The following is a 21,358-nucleotide window of genomic DNA, read 5'->3' as shown; positions in this document are numbered from 1 at the left end:
CTCTAGCTTTTATCATTGCGGAAAATCACCTATTAAAAATGTTTGAGAACACGAGTCTGTAATATTTTCACGGCTCCTGAGCTGCTACTGCCCACAGTTCTAGAGCTGCAGCTTGCTGGGGTTGCTTCTCACAGCAGGGCTTCTGAGGCTTTGGAAATACTGTTAATCCAATGAGCCTGACGTAGGGACCCGGGTTTTCCATTGGAATAAAGTGGTTCAAAATCCTTTGGAACACGAACTCTGCTCTGGTGAGACCCCACCTGGAGTACTGCATCCAGCTCTGGATCAGATTGCCCTGAGAGGCTGTGGAGTCTCCCTCACTGGGGATATTCCAGAACCATCTGGACACAATCCTGTGTCCTGTGCTCTGGGATGGCCCTGCTGGAACAGGGAGGTGGCATCAGGTGATCCACTGTGTCCAGCCTGACCCATCCTGTGATTCTGTGACCTGTTGGAGCAAATCCAGAGGAAGTGCCGAGATGATGAGAGGGATGAAGTACCTCTCCTGTGAGGAAAGGCTGAGAGAACTGGGATTGTTCAGCCCGGAGAAAAGAAGGCTTTGGGGTGCCCTAAATGGTGACCTTCCAGTGCCTGAAGAGAGCCTAGAGGAAAGATGGACAGAGACTTTTAATGAGAGCATGGAGATACAGGAGAAGGAGGATAATTTTAAACTGAGACAGAGTAGGTTTAGAGGAGATGTTAGAAAGAATTTTTTTTACTGTGAGGGTTGTGAGACACTGGCACAGGTTGCCCAGAGATGCTGTGGATGCCCCATCCCTGGAAGATTTCAAGGTCAGACTGATGGAGCTCTGACAAACCTTTTTTAGTGGAAGGTGTCTCTGCCCATTGCAGGAGGATTGAAACTGGATGATCTTTATGGTCCTTTCCAAGCCAAATCATTCTATGATTCTATGAACTAAACTGTCCCTTCTCTATACATGAAAAACTTAATTCAAATGAAAAAAATGTATAAAAAGCACGGTTACTTGGAAAAGTATGCGTCCTAACAAGTAGGAATGGTGTTCCAGGTGCTTGTTGAAATGTCATTTTGTAAAATGGCCATAATTTTTAGCATAGAATGAAAATTCTTCCTTTTTTTTTTTTTTTTTTTTTTTTTTTGCAAGGGCTTGCTAGAAATACTTTGTAATCTTCCAATCTTCCTCTCACCTACCTGAGGTTGAAACAGGGTTTTCAGTTCTGTTCCTTCTCCATGGATGTGGAGAATTCCTCTTGAAGTTTTAATGAACGGAAACTCAAACAAGAGCTTCTAATTACAGTTTTGTAGGAACTGAAGAAATGCCAGGGTGCTGCACTTTGTTTTCAAGGTGTTTCCAGAAACCCACTGTGCGTGGGGGAGGAACTATGGGTTTGTCAATTTTATTTTTTATTTTTTTATAATATCTATGACTAAATGGGCAGGGTGGGTCTTTTAGGAAGTGCTCATTATCAGCAAACATTTGTCTTTGTGTGTGACCAAATAACCCAGGCAGGTGTCTCTAGAAGCCTGCATGGGAATGGAGCATTCACAGGCTGTTTTCTGGCATGCAGTGCAGACATGGAATTTCCTGGGTGAGAAAAGCAGGACTAGAATTTCTACTGGGGTAGATCAGTTTATTGACTTCTGCTGAGAATACTAGCCTTGGCTTTGCTGTGAAATTAATGCATCGTATGGTGAACGTGCATTTTCTGTCATCGTATTCTTGTATATTTTGCTCAATAGTTTCAAGTGTTTATTTGCACTAAAATCGTACAAGTTGTGTGTGCCCGTTTCCAGAAGAAAATGAACTTTGAAACTCCTTTATAAAAACTCCAAGGGAAAGCTATTTTCAGCTTTAGTAAGGAAGAAGAGTTACAGCAGGCAGCATCTGATCTGTGAGAGTGATGGGTACTGGTTACTCTGAGCTTCACAAGGAGTTAGGGCTGTGGAGCACAAAATATTTCAGTGTTTTCTTCGTGTGATCCTAAAGGGCTAATTAGGGATGAAGAGTTGATGATAAATCAGGAAATTCAGCTCTTTGTGAATGGCCAAACAGATCAGTGGAAAACAAAAAATATTGTTAGGCAGTGGTACCAGATCACTCAAACAGCCAAGAAAGGAGGCTGTGAAGAAGACCTATCAATAAGAAAAAAATGAGGTAGTTATAAAAACCTTTGAAAATAATTTCTGTAAGAATTCACTAGTCCCAGTTGACTCATTAATTATCCTGAAATCTGACAGGTCTGTAGAAGCAGCTATAGAGTGCTTTTCTGTCAGTGCAATGCAAGAGGGATGTTCCAATAATAGCATTTATAATCCAGATGTGCAAAAGTCAGGTCTGTCTTATCAACCTCCTGTACAGTTCATGTTTGCTGAGCAACTCAAAGCTTGTAGAGAAATATTACATTTCTCATTTTTATTTATTCCTGGTGTTCAGTCACATGTATTTTGGTGGTTTACTTCTTTACTAAATAGTATCAAATGTTTCATTCCTTCTGGTTAGAAACCAGTCACTATTGAAAAGCTTTTGAGAGAAGGTAAGATGCTCTCAGTTGAAGAGTTTGAGTTCAATTTTTAGTGTCTGATCCCCTGATCTTGCACTGCAGGAGAACTGACAGCCTCTGAGGTCTTAGAAGGAGAGTACTTACTCTTTGTCTTATTTCTTGCAACAATAAAAATCTTACTCAAGTTATTAGCTGGATATTAGTATTTGCTGAAGCACTCATTTCAACAAAAATAGAAATAATCCACTTCTGTTGTCCTTTCCTATACAACTTTAGCCCAGTCCTTTGCTGATGCCTACCAAGGGCACTGGCACAGGTTGATTAAAACCTAAATGAAGGCGAGATTAAAGGCCTTTCTTTCTCTATTCCTTTCTAATATCAAATAGAATTGACAAAAAGTAAAGAAGTGGGTGGCAGGAAAGGCTTTTAGCATCTGGCACTGATACGACAGGGTTCTGGTTTTCTGATCTTAGGTGCTTTCTCTCCTCTTCTGTTATTCTGAGCAGTAGCATGATTCCCCTAGCTTTACATTGTCCTGAGAAAGTTGTGAGAGACAACCTTAGAAATCAGGCATTCCCATGATTTCTCTACCTACTGTGATTACTGAAGAATATGTAGGAGTGGAATGTGTAATGAATAAATAGAATATTTTTAATAGGTCTCAGGAGAGGGGGGGAAAGTAAACATGTGTTGTGATTCTTTCAGGTGAGATCTATTTACTGTGTTACCAGGAAGACTTCTTGAAGCTTAATCCAGGGAATTTTGTTCTTCCAAATTAATTGTCCTGTGTTCCAGCACTTTACACAGAGGTGGGTGCAGAGAGTACTCAGAGCAATCCCACTAACAGTGATCTGGCTTCAGTCCCAGACCCTCAAACTGGGGGCAGGAGAGATGTGACCCATCTCAGGGAGAGCCAGGTTTTAGCTTGGCCTGGATAGGCCGGGTACAAGACCCCACACTGAGTTTAGGAGTGGTGTTGAGTTGCTGAACGTGGGATTAGGTGTGTCACCAAACATGTGCATTAGCAAATGTTTATGTGACTGAATTGACTTTAGACATTAATTAACAATGAAGTTGAAAAAGCTTTCTTAACTTTCTGCCATTCAGATTTGGAGGCAAACTTCCTATCAGCTGAGCTTTCTAGTGCTTTCAGCCAAATCCTGCCTGCCTTAGATGTTCCTTGCTTGTAGCTCTTGGCTAAACTTTAGTACTTAAACTATTGCCAGTGTCTTGAATAGAGCTGAGTTATGGCTTACATTACACCTAATGCCTTCAAGTCTTGATATTTTATCTCTTGAGAATATGAAACTTGTCTGTAGTGAACAGAAATTCCCTCTGATCCCTTTAAAGACCTATAGGGTCTTTATTATTTTGGGGTTTGAATTGGTTGTTTCTCCAAGGCACCCTGCTCACTTAGGATATCTACCCTATGCTGGTTTCTGCAATCAAGCCATAGCACTTGGCATGGTAGGGTGCTTGAATGATGTATTTATACAGGCAGGAGGCAGGGTTTAATATCATCTCATGATTCACTGTGCAGTCCTATTAATACGAACTTGACTCGGGGGAATAAGTAGCTGTTACTTGTCAGCAAATCCTGAGTGTATTAAGGGGGTGAAGTTGTATTGAAAGATTCTCACAGTGATACTCTGCTGTTCCCAAGGGAAGCAAATGAAATCTGTACTTTGATGAATAATGAATGTGCTAATTGGGGTCAAGAAGAAGTCATAGCTTCCTGTGATACAGTAGTTAGAGTAGCCTGACTGCAGCAATAAAGAAAAGTCTGTTTGACCCGATTTGGTAATAGAAGTATGTGAGTGTCTGTCATCTCTGTCATCTCCACATGACTAAAGCCTGGGATGTGACAGTGGCATGCAGGTGGTTGATCTCTTCTGCAACACAGGGGTGTATTCCTGGCATCCTCTTTTAGGTATTGGTTGGTGCCAGTAAGAAGATGGCCATGAACTGATACTGAGACTGGTTAAGAGCTCAGATATTACCAAAAATCCTGTGTGGAATGGATGAAGATCTCTCATGGCATGGCTTGGGTGTATCACTAGGGTTCATTAAGAGTGGATATTGTTAGTTAGTCTGTTCCTGGCTTGCAAGGAAAAATGCATTTGTTGTTGCTGGTCTGTATTTGCAAACGAATGTACCCTAAGGGGAATATCACAGCCTGTGCTCACCTGCTGACAAAATACCTGCAAAAATACATATTTCTTGGTCATCCTGTATTCAGGACACAGAAGAATAAATGAGAATGAGGAAGATATATGCAAGTATGATTCTAATACGTATTTTGTGAAATAAATAGAACCTGACGCTTTATTAAAGATATATGTGATAGTGCTTATCATTTGTGGAAGATGTACATAATTTTCAGTAGTTAGTCTATGTAACTGCATGATATCAAACAAGCACGAGATCTTGAAAGTGTTCTGTGTTTCATACAAAATTTTCTAAGCTGCTTAACTTCTCATGGATTGGAGGCTAATCTCAGCTGGTTTAGAAAATGCAGATAATCTCAAGAGCAGAGTAGTGAAAGATATCTGAAGTAGCCTGGAGATGGGAGAGAGTGTGTTCTCAAAGAGGCCAACAGGGAAAATTCAACTGATTTGATACAGCTATCCAGCTGATAAGAGTTATGTAATAAAAGCCAGCACGGAGCTCTGCAAGAGAAGGAAAGCAATGCAGTGCTCACAAAGGCAGAAGAAACAAAGTGCAGAACCTTGTAACACATCTTCTGTGCTGGGAGTAAGTCGGGATGTCTGCATGTCAAAATCAACTCTTGGTATTTAAAGCAACAGTATTTTCCTCCAGTTTTGTAGCTAACTTTTCTGAGCGATCCAGGATGACTGGAGGCACACAGAGAAGCTTTCTTCACAAATATAATTGTACAGGCCCATGGCAGTATGTTCCACCCCTTTTTGTAGCTTTAGGAGACTATTTTCTGTGTGGCACCTTGCAGTCCAATGTCATCCTTTTTCCTAGTGCAGAGCACAGCACAACGAATAACTGAAGTTTCCAGATTCATCCTGCTTTAATTCTGACACAAATACTGGGATAAAAATGTGGTTGTGATGCAGAATCTTTCTAATTGGTGTGATAGTGCAGCTAAGTTAAAAGAAACCTATATCTCTTTGATGCTTGTTTTCAGAGAGTAGCTGTTCGCGGATTGTTCTTGGTGTTTGTGCTTTGATATGTAGAGATGATGACAAGTCCTTATGTTTCTGTGGTAGCCCAGGGGAAGTCCAGGCACCGAGGGATCCCTTAACTCCAGTTTTAACCTGCTTCTTCTGTCTAGCATACATTTATCACCTGTGTAAATGAATGTGTCTTGCGACTCACTGAAGGGTAAATCACTCTCCTGCTGTCAGGGGACAAATACTTATCTTTTAGCAATCCAGTCCAAGCAGGGATGAGGGTTTCCAAGTTGTAGAAGAGGGCAAGCTTTGCCTTCAAGAGTTCTACGAAAAGTGAAGCTAAGTAGGTGTATATCTTTTAAGTGGGTGTGTGTGTTCTTTTATCTTGCTTTCATTGTGGTGATCTTCCTGTACCAGATGCAATTCTCTTCAAAGGAATTTACAGTCAGAGATGGATACAAATGTATAGTTGACCTGCAGAGGAACAGGAATATTGGTCACCATGCCACTGGACAGTCAGTTCATCCCCCAGTCAATGTTTTTGTGTGGCATTCTGGCAAGAGGAGGTTTTATGGGCTCAAAGAGAATGTTTGTAGATGTTTATAGAGACTTACCTGGTAGCAGGCAACTTCAGGGGAAGGCATCGATGCCATTTGGAGTTTGGTTAGGAGGTGCAGGAGCACAGTATTCAAGGCAAGACAAAGAGAATATTCATCTTTGAGTTGTTGACAGTAATAGATTGGGTAGGAATAGGCTGAGGTGAGCCTTTGAGGAGGATGACAAGTACGGGATAAAGGTAGTAAAAGGACGTTTTTTGGGGCAATGCAGGTAGAGAAAAAAGTGATCTTCGTGCGAGCATTCCAAAAGAAATGCAAGGTAAACAGACCATTCTTTAGCCAGTGAGGTACTAAAGCAGCCCATGACTCAGTACACAGCACTGACAATAAGAAAGAAAGTTGAAACCAGAGAGAAAGGATGGGCTGTGTACTCAGAAACCAAGATTTACTGAAATATTGCACTTAAAATGTTGCAAGGGCAATTGTCCTACAGGGCAAAAGCCTTAATCTCTCTAGGGCTACAAATAGTTTCTCAAATATGTTTCCCGACTTCTCCCAGCTTGTCTCAAGCTCTTGTATTTGGCAGGACTGTAATTATTTATCTTTATTTATCTTTGAAATCCCCAAACTTACTATCATTGTATATTTAGAAGAAAAAGGCTAAAATTTGAACTTCAGTGGAACTGAAGTATTGTTGTTTTTTGACTGAAGAATCAGCTGGCTTCATCTTGACCTGCTGCTAGTTTCTAACGTGCTCCTAAGAGCTAATGTAATTGTTAGATGCTAATGTAATTTTTAAATGGAAACTTTAAGTTCAGAAGAAAAATGTGTTAATTCTAAATATCCTGTATCCCACGTGCTTGAAAAAGGTGGTTTCTCCCAGGTTTAAACAATTTCTATATCCTTGCCCTGTTCTCTGGTATGAACTGAGATGCTTAATAAACTCAAACAACCCTGACAACATCTGCCACGTTAGCTATCAGTATGAGACCAGCAGATACTTTTGATTTGTGTAAGTGACATTTTCATTTAGAAGTCAGTAAAATATCCACGCTGTGTTTTGGCTCTGCTGTTACGTGTGAGAGGAGCTGGCTGGGGAATGGGTACCTGGCATGAGCAGCTCCTACACGTACTTCGTGTGGAGGAGAGCAGAACAGTGAGCAGCTGAGGACAGGGGGCAGCTCTGGATGGTGCTTCTGGTGCACTTGAAGAGCCTTTGGCCCTAAATGACTTTTGCAGAAAGGTGGAAATAGTCTGGAAGACAAGTGCAGCAGTTATAAAAGTGTCAGCAGCTGTGCTGGGGAGGGTGGTGGAAGATGGACAGCTTTTTCTGCCTATCAGTATTTCCGTTAATGCCAGATCACCTTCTCTTTCAAAGCACGTGTGGTGCTGGTGTCTGGTAATCCTTTTTTAGAAACAGTAATCTAAAGTTGCTGTGGATGAGGGAAATTATCAGGAGACTCGGAAACCAATTTATCCTTTCAGTTTTGGGGTTTTCCTTTACCAGAAAACCATTGAGAAACCTTAAAGAGAAAACAGAGATCATTTGGAGAATAGGAAAGGTGGCCAAAAATGGGAGACTTGAACTTAAAAGAATCAAATATGACATAGCATAAGCTATGGAGAGGGTGCCAAAGTAGTATCTGAATTTTTTATGATCTGAGAGCTGGGAAAGTTAGGCTAGTGTAGGAAGGAAATAGAAATTATTTGAACTTCACTGGTGTTGTGCAGCATTTGGAAGAAGTATTGTTTGTGGTATTTTGTAGATATAGGCATTAAGAAGAGTTAATTATTTGGCAGAAAGATGGTCTAAATAGATTACTTCTGTCAGAATCTGATTAGAGCATACATCATTGATTGGCTGATGACTGCATTGCAGGGATCTGCCTTTTCCAGGCATTGTGGCCCCAGGAAAGTACCACAGCAAAATTTAGGCATGTGTTTTTGCCTGGGGACATATTTTAGTCATTGTCTAATGTACCACTTACATCTTATATGCAGGTGGGAGCAAACCTCTGGTCTTTCTTGCACCATTTTCATTTTCTTGCTCTGCCTGAATGTGTTTGGTTTTCAGGCAGATTTCTAGCTTGATTGCTGTACAGTACGGATGCACAGATACAGCAGTCTGCATTTCCTTCCTATTTAAATGACTTTTTAGCAAGTCTTCAGTGAAACTGCTCTTTGAGCGCTCCTGTCAGTAGCTGTAGTTCTGTGCTAAAACATGAGATTGTGGTATTAGATTGCTGGGCCTGAAATACTTAAGAATTTTGTGACCTAGTACTACTACCTCAGCTTGCTTAACCTACGCTCTTCACCTTTAAAATCAGCCTTTTAGCAAAAAACCTGCCTTTTAGCAAAATTCTGCATCATTGAAACAAATAAGATTGTGCATTTTATTTGTGTATGTGCACTTTACATATAAAGCTAGTGTTCATGTGTTTTTCTTGTTCTTTCTTCCTCTCTCATTGCTAAAATCAATTTTCAGTTTTGGAAAATCCATGAAAAATTTTAATGAGAAAAAAACCCTAGGGTTTGGGAACAGCTGAAAGTAACCTACCCTCCATGAGCACACTGAGAATGGCTTAGCGTGTAATTTTTTTTCCTAACAGCATTACGATTTTCTAGAATGTAATGGCAACGAAAGCTGTATAGTTGTTTAAAATAGATGATCTCCCCTTTTCCACCCACAGGCACAGTTAATTTTTTGCAGGGAGGAGGAACCCTACAGCAGGCAGGAAGTGGGTGCTATCACCACCAGAGACATCAGGGAGATGCTTGATGTGCATGTCCCAACCCTTCTGGTTTTGTTCTCCCAAAAGTGTTTAGGTCCATGCTTGACCTTAATCATGCTAAAGGTCCTGCTAAAGTGAAACAGAGCTCTCAGCTTAATTAATACTCTTCTGGCTCATTCTCTCAGTCCTCAGTACTCTTTGTGGTCAAATTTCAGTTATTCAACATATTCTTGCAGAGCCAGAGTGACCATTGATACTAACTAAGAGTGAGCTGTAAAAATCAAGTCAAATTTCCTTTTTATGTGGCTGGGAGGGAGAACAGATGTGTTGGTCTAAAGTGGTGGAGCTGATGCAGAGCCATTGGCATAAGTTCCGAGCTTGGCACGGGGCGGAGACGCGAGTAAAGCTCTGTTGTGCTTCTGTGGTTTTGATTCACAGAGGTTTGTGCGAACTTAGGTAGCTGGTGCACGCATGGGACATCATCACAGAGCCCAGCCACCAAATCAGAGCTTGGATTTGGAGTGCCCCACACCTAGACATTTAGAAGCATGTTGCTATAGTGAGGCAAGCAAAGCGTCCTTTCGTTAAAACAGGTAAAACTGGTTTATTTTCCAAGTTTGTTTTTGTATATTACTATCTGCAATGTAGAAAATGGCAATGCTGCTTAGACATTTGATGTTTTTGTTATTCTGGAATAATTATACTGCTTGCAAAGGACTGGAAGGGTCCTCCTGGAAGTTGCTGAGTTCACACTATCACTACTATTTGCATTATATAATTGACTGTTATGAGCCACCCTTTTTTTGTTACTGTGGATTTGGAAGGCTGTTCTAGACCCTCACTAGACAAGACCAAAATATTTCACAAAAACCCCCGAACTTGAAAAAATATGTTCAGCCTAAATTTATTCATAACTAGGTTTTTCTTGATTTTTAGAGTGTCAGGATTGTCCTTAGCTTAGACAGTCTCTTCCTCCTACTGTTTTCTTCCCTATTCACAGATTGCTTTGCTGGGATAAACAAATCAAATTTAGGTTCCTGTTGCAACATAGTTGTTCCATTCCCCTGAACACCAAAAGGAATTTCTCTACAATGTTTGTATTTGAATTTGACCTTTTTTTCTTTTTTGATTTAATGTGGATGAAGAGAACTGTGTTCTGTTGGAAGTACCTCTAAGAAATCAAGATGTTAATTGAGAATTAAAATTAAGAAATAGTGCTAATTTCCCTTTTCCTATTTGCATCTCACTAGCATCTCAAATTCTTTAAACAGATGCAATGAGACCCTGTATTTCTTCCTCCTGAGTTTAGCTCTGAAGTTTATTAGGAGGAGCATGATCTTGCATTTTGTATTATTGAATTCCATCCCATTTCTATTAATGAAGCCCATAAGATTTAGCAGTTCTTTCTATGTAATATCCTTATCCTCTTCAGTCTTGACAGTACCTTCCAACTTTGTGTCATCAAGAAATTTCATCAGCAGGTTGCCTTGTGCCAAAATAATTAAAGAAAACGTTAAAAAAATCTGTCCTAAAATAGATCACAGAAAAGCTTCCCTTGAGCCTGCGCTTCCCTGTACAAATCTTCCTCCTCAGGTTTTCTAATGTCTTATCAAATGCATACATGCTGAAACAAAAAACCTGGCAAGTATTTTACAGAGCAATTTAACAGTCTGTATTTATGTCAGTTGTCCCACTGGAGTCATTTGAGTAAAGCTTGCAGAATCCATTTTATAATCTCCATTCCTGGGTGAAAGAAATCTACTTTCTTTTCAAATGCAGCTCACTCTGCTAGATGAAGCAAATAGGCAATAGTTAAAATGAATTTTTTTTTTTTTTTTTAGAAATTAAGTATTTGTGAGTTGTGACTGCAACTTGGTTCCTCATATATACTTTTTATCTATATATTTCTCTGTGAAAGTTAGTGACTGATTTTGTATTGTAATTTATGATACTCTTTTGAAAAATCCATGATGTGTCAGCCTGCTTAATAATTAAACTGCAGAGTTTCTCTTCCTTAATAAGAAAAGACCAAGAAATGGGATTTATAGCTAAGCATAGTCAGATAACCAGTGAGAACAACATCGTCCCCAACAGAAAAGTGAAGCGGTTCTGAAACAGGAGATGGAGTGGGGTAAACATCACTTCATCATGTGGCAATTGCTGGCCTCATTGGCAGCTTCTCCAGGGAGCATCACCGAGGGTCACAATTCCACATCTAAAGTTAGCAGTGGGGTAAGGCTGGCAGTGGGGAGGGCCAGCGGGCAGCTGCTGAGGGAGATCTCTAAATCCTGCAGCACGGCCGCCGTGATACACGAGAATCAATTACTGAAAACCTTCCACGATGGTCAAAATGTGACATTAAATAATTGAGTATCACATCAAATCTTGTCTGCAATTAGTTATCTGGAAAAGTAATTATGCAACAAAATCAAGTAGCTGAAATTAGTGGTGTGAAGCACCCTGGTTATTCGAAGACTGTAGGAGATTTTTTTTATTTCACTTGTAACATGCAGTTGTAAGTACCTAACTAATTCTTTATTGAAATAAAAAAGTCTTGCTCAATTGTAATTCTTGTCATTAGTTACATCTGCAATAGAAGATACATAGCACATAAAGCAGGTGTTAATGACTAAGCTGGTTTTGTCTAAAGTAAAAATGAACCTTGGAAGAGAATGTCTTGTAAGTAGTACATTTAAAATCAAATCTGTTTTGATTTAGGGAGGAAACCAGCCTAAATTTCACTCTTTTGTCTCTTACATCAGTAGTGTAAGTTGATTTGGAGAACGGAGTTGTAACATTCTAATGGGGAAATGTGTTCTTTTAAAATAGTTATGATCAATTTAACAACATAGATGTTGTGAAAGGTTAGAAAAACCATTAAAATACAATTTACACTAATAGAAGTAGTTAGCTTACATTAGTTAGCTCCCATATTCAAAACAAACAAGAAAAATATAATGAATCAAAAGAGTATGTACCCAGAATAACAGGCTTAAGTGTAAACGCTCGCTCACATGAACATTGTTTAACAGCTTATAAATACAGGCAAATGTCTAATTCTGCAATCATGATACCCTGATTATTTTGAAAATGGCTTCTAATAGTAACTGTTGTCCTGTATATGCCAGAACCGATAGGAAAATTATTTCTAATCAGTAGATCTGTACAGAATTTGATCTCTATGTGTATAGTACTTAAAAATCTGAACTGATAAAGAGTAGTTGGCTAGTCATGTTACTTAAGCTGGTCCCAAAATAGCACCTTCCTTTTTGGGTAGAGTTAGGTTTGCAGCTGTTGTCTCTATCTGTTGTCTCTGAAGAAAATTTTAACATTAAGTGTTGCTGACGTCAATTTTTTTCTTTTTTTTACAGCTGATGTGGGCTTTGCCCCTGACAGAAGTTATTTGGTTCTAGCTCTGAGTTTGGAAGAAGTTGGTATATAGATTTTCCCCTAACTTTCAATTGATGTGTTTAGCTTTAGTGGGAGTAATACTATCACTTAAACCATGTTGTCGTCTCAAGGAGTTTTGCTACATCCCTATGGAGTGCCAATGATTCTGCCGGCAGCACCATACTTCGCTGGACTTGTTCAGGTAATGCAAGGCCGCTTCCAACAAACAACTTAACTCTAGTGCACTTAGAGCAATAATTGGAATTTTTATGGTTGAGAAAGCAAACACTTTTAATACAGGCAAAAGCTCTCATGTAGTCAGTGAGAAGACAGTAGGAAATCAAAAAGATGGATCACCCTAATCTGTGTATTGACATCTCTCATGGCTGAATAAATGGTGTAGTTGAGCTATATTTGCTTGTATTGATTTGTCTGCTGTTTAACATTCATGCCTTTGCTTCGTGAGGTTGACCACAGGGCAGAGGATTTGCTATCCATTCTAGGTTTCTGAGGGAGTCAGCATTCCCACGGCAGGTCAGAAGACAAAGTAACTTACCATGATGTGTTTAGGTTAAGTGTTTTAGCACAGCAGATAGGAATAGTGTTAAATATGCATTAATTCAAATGTTACTCGTCACACGGAATGAAAAAGGGGTTGTGGTTTTGTCTGTCTAGAAATATATCACCTGCAAAGAATATTTATACACATCCTATTAATTCCTTTGAGCCCTCAAAGCGTAAGATCTTGCTGCAGGGCAAGAGTTCTGTATATTTAGGAGTCAGCTGGCAATTACTAGATTGTTGTTGTTGTTGTGTTTGCTTTTGCTTTTATTTTATTTTTATCAAAAAGTGGTGCTACTGCAGTTTCTACTCTTAGACTTGGGATTTTTGATAATCGTGCAGATGCTAATTAAGCAATAAGTATCCTGTTGTTTACAATATTAGAAGACATTAGGAAAAGTCAAATAACATTTCTAAACACTGATAAAATTGTACCATCTGAGTGGCAGTAGTTAGATATTGTGCATTAACAGGGTCAAGACACACACGTGTGTTAGGGCATTTCTGTGCTGTGCTAGTGAGGGAGAGGGAAATTTTCATTGTGCTCCTTTACTCTGATGCTTTGCTGACACAGAGGGGCAATCACAGCATGAAACAGGTGGTTTTCCATATAGGTCCCTTCAGTAATAGAAGACTGTGGGTTGTGTTCTTCACTTCAGGCTTAATATCAGACACATTTGTCTAAAATAGAAATATAGCATTGCACAGTGGCCATTATCAGGTATTGGGAAACTGTGTCTTGTGGAACACACAAGCTGAGGCTGCTTTTTATGCAGTGAGACACATCAGGCAGGCCTTCATATCCATTAGAATTTGGGGGTGAAGGTCGGACGCTGGAGCTCACTCAGACCCTCTGCCATCCTGTCCAATAAATAATTACAAGCAAATCGTGCCTTTCAGTCTATGCTGATTGATGTTGAAATTGCTTTTGAAAGTTCTCATAAGTTCCTGTTATAGATTAAGTGCCGGTGTAGGAAAAATAACTGCACCCAACTGAAATGGGTGAATGTAATCAGGTTTAATGGACTCGAGAGCTTGTTGGGAATTAAATAACTATTGATTTGTTGGAAAGTTGCTGTCATTATAAAATGCCACTCTGGACACATTATCCAAGCAGACAGATTAGAAGAAAGGGCCCTTTGAAAATTTGGGATGCCTTATTTCAATCTTTTTCCTCTTCATTCTTTCCTTAGAAAGATAGATCCAGGCCTGTGTTACTCCTTTAGCATAGATCTAAAACAGTCAAGCAATAAGAACTGCTGAAAAAAACCCCAAAATATGTAGTACAGACACAGTTGAAAAATGTTCTTTGTATGAATACTTCTCTAGTCTCTTGTCTTTTCTCTCCCTGATGTCAAACCCGAAAATGGCATTTTGGAAACAAAGCAAGCATTTGAGTTATTGTCCTAAAGAGTGAATTACAGCATTAAATTCTCTGACCAATTTGTCCCCCAAGATATTACCTGCATTTACAGTATCTCTGGTCAGCTTATGACACCAGAATGCTTATTGTTTTTCTCTTGGAGTAAATCTAAGTATCCAAAATAAATAATGCAAAGGACATTTGATAGGAACATTTATATCATCCTCTTCTAAGAAGTAATTACATAACATTCAGAACTTTAATGGAAATTTTCTTCAAAAATATGCCTTGATAAACTGATTATGTAAATGTTTTTTTCTGGGTTGCAGGTCCAGAACCACAACCCTGAACTATTTTTGAATATGAAGCAATTTTAACATTTTATAGTCTTATAAGATGCCAATTTATTTATTTACATGGATTTCTACAGAAAATAGATGTACCTTTGATCAGGGATTCCTCATGATTTCCAACTGGGTTTATTCTAAGATTGCATATGAAAGCAGTGTGTAGAGTACTGCTTAGAGATTTGGGGGGCTATTTTGGGAGGCTTTTTTGTGGTTTGTGCATGGTTGAGCAAGAGAGATCTCTGTGGAGCAAAGTTTGTCTTCAGAGGTGTCCTGCACCTTCAAGTGCTGTGTGTTATTTTACTTAATGCTGTGTATATATAGCCTGCTCCAGCCTCTCCTAAATTCATCAGTAAACCCTGCTGTGCATCCTCTGCTTGCTTCTGTCACACCCTCTTGTTGGAGCAGTGGAATGTGTGAAACCTGAGACAAACAGAAAAAGGGTGGTACTGTGGGTACCTCTCTGGACACACCTTATACAAGCAGCCATGTGCATTTTCCTAATTGCATGTGTTCTATTAAGGAGATTTGTATTCCTTTTACTGAGATGATGAGTTTGAGTGAGATGATGGAAAGCGAAGTGCTTGTGTTCTTGGAGAGACAGAAGGTCCTGGGTTACAGAGATGTTAATGTGTATCAGATTATGTTAAATATATATGAAAACTTATTTTCCAGTAAGTAAATATACCTTAAACTTATTAGAATGGTGGCCTATGACTTAGTAGCACATTTTAAAATGAGAAAATATCTTTTCCTCTTCCTTTCTTCTCCTGGGTAAGACTATTTGAGGGGGGGAAAAAAAAAATATCCCATGAAAGTACAAATAATACATAAATAGTTTCATGACTCCTGTGGGTGGGGAGATATTTTCTGCCTTGGCACAAAAGACCCACTGGTAGCTTCACGGGCTGTCACAGCTCCACTGCCACGAGGACTCAGGCAGGGACTGCAGTGCAGCCACTGCGTGTGCTGAGGGCAGCAAGTCCCACAAAACTGTCCTGCTGCTTCTCCTGGCAAGGGAAATAAAAAAAATGCCATCTAGGATTAAGTGTCAATCCAGTAAGAGATTTCTTATCCTGCCCTTGGTCCCCATCCCAGTTTAGTCATTTGATTCCCAAGGGGGAGCCCTTATGTCCGGATAAGCAGAGGAGTCAGGAGGTGTCGGATGGCGAAGGTCCATCTGCCTTGGCCGGGGTGTGGAGCATGGACGAGTGGCTGTGTGCTCCTGTACCATCTTACGAGTTCTTAGAATAAATGCCAAACCAAGCTCCAGTTATCGTTAAGTTACAACGTGTTTTTTAAGGCTGCACTCTCTCACAAGTCAGAGAATAGTATGTTTTGTTAAATAATATTGGAGAGGTCATATTAGCTCCATCCTTCATGGCTCTGAGTGTTTTGGATGTATCAAATGTTCGTAGTTGCTCTGGTTATTTGGAATGCTAAATTTACAATAAAATATTTTGAAAACACACATGCAATATATGACATTTTAATAATGGATGCTACATTTTTTATTATGTGTCTGGGTTAGGTAGCTCTATTTCCATTTAGCAGAGAAAGAGGAGCTCATAGGCATTATTATAGAAGTTATTAAAGTTGAAATTGCTTAGATTTTTCAGTAAACTACTGGAAAGCTCTAGGACAGACAGTTCTATTTAACAGAGAACGTGGAACTTGTATATATAAGATTATAAAGATGGGATTATTTGTGAATATTGTCTGTATTTTTTTAAATATGCTTTTATTTTAACATAGTGACCAGAAAAATTCTGAGAGTTCAGAGGGTTTAAGCTTGTGTTCATTGTTAAAGAATTCAGATAACTAAGCTAAAACCTTTTATTTTCTGATTTTATTTGCTTATTTATTTATGTAGTGGTAAAGGATTGTAGTGGTTGGAGAAGAAAATGGAAAATAAGCTGGTGATTAACTATTTCAATATATTGGGAATTACTGTACTTTTAAGTACATAATTCCTAAGCTTAGATTTTTTTTTTTTCCCCTGTGCATCTGATTTTCCATAACTGGTTAACCAGTGTGTTTGACTGACAACTGAAAAACTCATAATCTGGAGACTGTTCCATTTTATTTTAGGGCTGAGAGAATTGCCTAGAATATGCTGTGAAAAGTTGTGGTGCAGACTTCATCACGGTGCCATCACTTTACCCATCTGGAAAATCCTTGTTTTAGTGCCGTGTTGGGAAGTGCTAGCAGTGGGTACATTCTGAGTACTTGTAGGTGTTAGAGTGTTAAGATACCTGTAAAATCACACTTGTGTTCCAGCAATCCAGTCTTGGGGAATGTTATGGATTTGTTGTGCCACCTTACATGAAAAAGGCTTTTGTGACTTGGTAGGTTCTATTTGAATAATACATTTGAAATAGTAATGAGGAGAGGTTTTACTTCTTCCAGTGTTGCCTGAAGTGGTGTATGGTTGTTTCTGTTGGTTTTAGATTATGATCTGGTGGAAAGCAGAGTGTCATTTTTGTTTACATTGGCTGAATTGCCTCTTTGAAATGCAGTAAGTAGACGATTTAGCTTAAATACAGATTTATTCTGGCTTGATTGTGTTGTTCTGTCTCTCCTGTTACTAGTACTGTACTCCCAGTGCTTTGTGAGTGGAGGATGAATATGTTTTACTATTGCAATCACTTTTCATTTTGTGTCGGTTTTGAGAGAGCACATCTAACATTTCTCCTCTCACTGAGAGTTGCAAACTTTTTCTCCCTTTTGTATCAAAAGTGCTTTTAGCACATGTAACATGTGGTGTTAGTGATGTATATAGTCTGTATTATTTTGATAACTGAAAATTTTTGTAAGCAATGTTTAAATGTCTGGAAATCATGGAATCATAGCACTGTTTCTTTGAAAAGACCTTTTAGGATTATCAAGTCTGACTGTTAACCCAGCACTGCCAAGTGCAACATTAAACATGGCCTTAAGTGCCACGTCTATGCTTAATTTTTAATTTACCCTTTTTAGATACCTCCAGGGATGATGATTCAGCCATTTCCCTGGGCAGCCTGTTCCAGTGCTTGACAACCCCTCTCTAACATCCAATTTAAATCTCCCCTGGTACAACTTGAAGCCATTTCCTCTTGTTCTGTTGCTTGGGAGCAGAGCCCGACCCCCACCTGGCTACAACGTCCTGTCAGTAGAGAATGAGAAGGTCCCCCCTGAGCCTCCTGTTCTCCAGGCTGAGCCCCTGCTGCTTCGAGGGCTCCAGCCCCTTCCCCGGCTCTGTTCCCTTGCCTGGACATGCTCCAGCCCCTCAATGTCCTTCTTGTCATGCAGGGCCCAAAAGTGACCTCAGGATTTGAGGTGTGGCCTGAGTGGTGCCCAGCACAGGGGGTCAGTCACTGCCCTGGTCCTGCTGGCCACACTGTGGCTGATAGAACCAGGTGTCATGGCCACACACTGGATCGTGTTCAGCACCCCAGGGCCTTTCCTGCTGGGACCCCTTTGCAGCCGCTCTGCCCCAGCCTGCAGCTGCAGGGGCTTCTGGTGGCCAAAGGGCAGCACCTGGCCTTGGTAGCCAAAGAGGACTTGGGCCTCTTGCTTCACTGGCCACTGCTCTTGGCCCAGCCATCCAGCCTGGTCAGGGCCCTCTGCAGAGCCTTCCTGCCCTCCAGCAGGTCCTTAGTGTCATCCATAAACTTACTGAGGGGACATTCAATCCCTTTGTCCAAATCATGGATAAAGATACTAAACAGAGCTTGTCCCAGTACTGAGCCCTGGGGAATCCCCGCTGGTGACCTGCCCCAGCTGGAGGCGATTCCACTGCCCACTCTGGCCTGGCCATCACCCAGTTCTCACATAGAGAACACTGCACCCATCCAAGCCATGAGCAGCCAGTTTCCAGGATAGTTCTGTGGGAAATGATGCTGGGTAGGCACATCCAGAGCCTTTCCCTCATCCATTAAGCAGGTTGCCTTAGGAGGAGATCAGGTCAGTGAAGCAGGACCTGCCTTTTTAAACCTGGGGTGGCTGAGCCTGATGGCTTCGTTGTCCTGTATGTGCGTTTTGATGGCACTCGAGATGATCTTCTCCATACAACTTTGGATTAAATTGCTTTTCCTTTTAATCCACGGAGCAAGCAGTGTAACCAATAAGCATTGTCAGTGAAACCTGCCAGCTGCTCAAGAGGCTGCAGACAGCTTGAAAGTATTTGCTTATTGCTGTTGCAAGAGTTTATTTTCTTTTAACTTGCCTTTACTTCTTGCTAATAAGTGCGGATCTCATCAGATACCTGGTGAGTGAACCCACAGGGGCAAGAGGGAGGGTAATGACATAGAATGTCTTCCCCATTGACCAAAAAGACAATTTGTCATAAGAAGAATAGCTTATCTAAATGGTTTTAGTTCAGCTAAGAGACAAGTTGTTATTCTGCCCTCCCATCTGCATAATTTTTTCTCACTGGCCGTTCTTCCCGAAATCAATGGGTGACATAATTCCAATGACTAAGGCAACACTGCGTTACCTCTTTCACCCTTATTCTGTCAACTCAGTCAATGCTGTGTTATAGTCAGGGCGTTTTTCATCTGCCAGATTTCATCTGACACTCAACAGGCAGAATTTTTTCCTTTTCTGCTTTTGTATGTAACATCAGTATTAGTGAATTTTAGACATGATGATCTATAGTTATGGTCACTAGCTCATGTGTTGGAAAATACACCCCAATAGTGTTTTAGTATGGCAAAAACTGGGTAAATCTGGGCCTCTCTGACTGCCGGGGTTTTCAAGTGGAATAAAATAAAGTGGGGGTTTTTTTCTCCTACATATTTGTTTTTTTTCTTCTACAAACTCAAATTTCTAGAGATGAAATAGTTTTCATGAGGGTAAGTTCTATTTATTTTTTCAACCCCTAAATAAGACAAAGCTTTTAAGATTTGGATTCTCTGTAAAAGCAGATTGTTTAATTTGGCTCCTCCAGCTAGGAGCCATCAAGCTGATAGTGCTGTTTCCAAGGATCTGGAATTTCAGCTGATTTTTTTTCTCTCTTCTGACTCATGCATAATCATCAGTAATAAAACTTCTGATGGCCAGATTATGACAGGAGATACAACTTTGAAGTTCTTTTGCTTTCACTAGAATGATTCACAACTGATATAAAAATATGCTTGTACATCTAAATATAGAACAATCATTTTAATGGAGTTTGCTTGAATATTTCACCTATTTACCCTCGGATGAGTTATCTTGTGTTCTAGAAGCTAATGCTAGAAACCCAGTTCAAATACATCTTTTGGCCTGTTTGCTTGCTTGCTTTTTTTAACTGTGGTGTGCTGGTAACTGCTCAGACCTGGTTTCAAGGAGGGTGTTGTAAAAACATATGAAATGTCTATTTCAGTAGATCAGGTCGTGCGAAAAATATGGTAAGGACATAATTGTTTCAAATATAAGTACTTTCACCTGAACTAATTGGGAATTGCATTTAACTGCTCTATTACTACCTTAGGGTTGTGGAACCACACCTGGCAAATATTTGACAGTCAGATATCACAGATAATTTGGAAAATTTTGGTGTTTTTTTTAGTGTAGTGACAGATCATGAACACTGTAAATAGATAATTGGGAATTGAACCAGGTAAATTTTCTGTGTCAGACTTTCTACCTGTGTTTCACAAGACTCAGATTATTTTGGATTAGGGTAAATTCTGATTTCTTGGTTCCTCTTCTTTCTCTGGGGGACAGATGCAGGAGCTAGAGAGCTTGGAGAATGACTTAGTCCTCCAATTCTGATGGGTTTAATTAATCAGTAAAGAATGGAATTTCTTTTTTAAATCTACATATGGTTTTGTTGCTGACCAAGCTGAGAGGAAAGAAGAAGTCTCTTGCCTGTGTATTCACGAGTCAGAATGGTTCATGTTCTCATTTTATCTGAGGCCTTGAACTAAGTGAAACATCATGCATTTCAAGCAATGTTATTCATCAAGGAAAGTTATTCAGAGTTTGAGAAGTCTCCTTCTGTAAAAGCAACCTATTTCTTACGATACAGCTAAAAGTACTCAAAGCAGCGAACTGATCTGAACTACACTGATTTTATTTTTTTTTTTTTTAATTCTGAGGGAGTAAAATATGATGAAATGCTTATTATCCCGAGGCTTTTTCATCTTTGAGAGCTGGAAGTACACTTTTGTTATGTCTCTGTCCACATTTTGCCACATATTATTCCAAAGCATGCAGTGCCCTCCTATTTGCTAATTAGTAGCATTTAAAAGTCATGGAGGAGAAAATGGCAGGTTGTTTATATATTGGTTTACTATGATAAATGTCTGTGACAGTTTGCTTTCCCTGTACCATTTTAATGTATAGTAGATTCAGTAAAATGCATCTCCAGACATCTTTAGACATGTAAGCTTCAAAACATCCAACCCAGGCAAGAGAGTGCTGCCAAAATGCAAATACAAGGGTTTCTCTGTAAATTACCAGCAGCTGTGCAGGTACACATCAGCTGTCTTTATTTGCACTGACAGTGGTACTGAATAGGAGCATGTTTCAAACACTTAGAGAACAAATCATATTGACACTTGAAACCAAGAAAGAGAAAAAAGGAAATTTCCAAACATTTTACTTCCATTCTAGACAAAACCTTAGAATTATGTTAAATCAGAACTTAAACAAGGGTGAGTATTCCAAAGAGAATAGTAAGAACAGGTTTAGAAAACAACAGTCAGGATTTTTAAAAGCTGTAGCCCTGTAGTTGGTTAAAAGCAAGATGACATTTAGTTGAGAAATAAAAGGTGACTAGAGGTGAGGGAAAGCATATCTTCCTGCATTTGTGAAT

At 39.7% G+C, this 21,358-nt stretch overlaps 1 protein-coding gene across 15 annotated transcripts in view; it reads left to right on the top strand.

Moving 5' to 3' along the window:
* Positions 1 to 21,358, top strand: part of RBFOX1 (RNA binding fox-1 homolog 1) — a gene marked incomplete at its 5' end in the record, with an annotated part of 1,111,952 nt that overhangs the window by 862,616 nt on the left and 227,978 nt on the right. For 5 of the 15 annotated variants that reach the window (XM_082292361.1, XM_082292363.1, XM_082292364.1 and 2 more), the window contains 2 exons: positions 9,352 to 9,506; positions 12,285 to 12,505. The exons of 9 other annotated variants lie outside the window; for them this stretch is intronic. In XM_082292361.1, the coding sequence (XP_082148487.1) occupies positions 12,419 to 12,505 (87 nt within the window). The remainder of the gene's footprint in view (positions 1 to 9,351; positions 9,507 to 12,284; positions 12,506 to 21,358) is intronic. One more of the 15 variants, XM_082292369.1, reaches the window with a different exon arrangement.

Source organism: Coloeus monedula (assembly GCF_965178545.1).
Source record: "Coloeus monedula genome assembly, chromosome: 16".
Lineage (NCBI taxonomy): Eukaryota > Metazoa > Chordata > Aves > Passeriformes > Corvidae > Coloeus > Coloeus monedula.
Note: the sequence above shows the minus strand (reverse complement) of the source record. Positions and strands in the feature narration are given on the sequence as shown.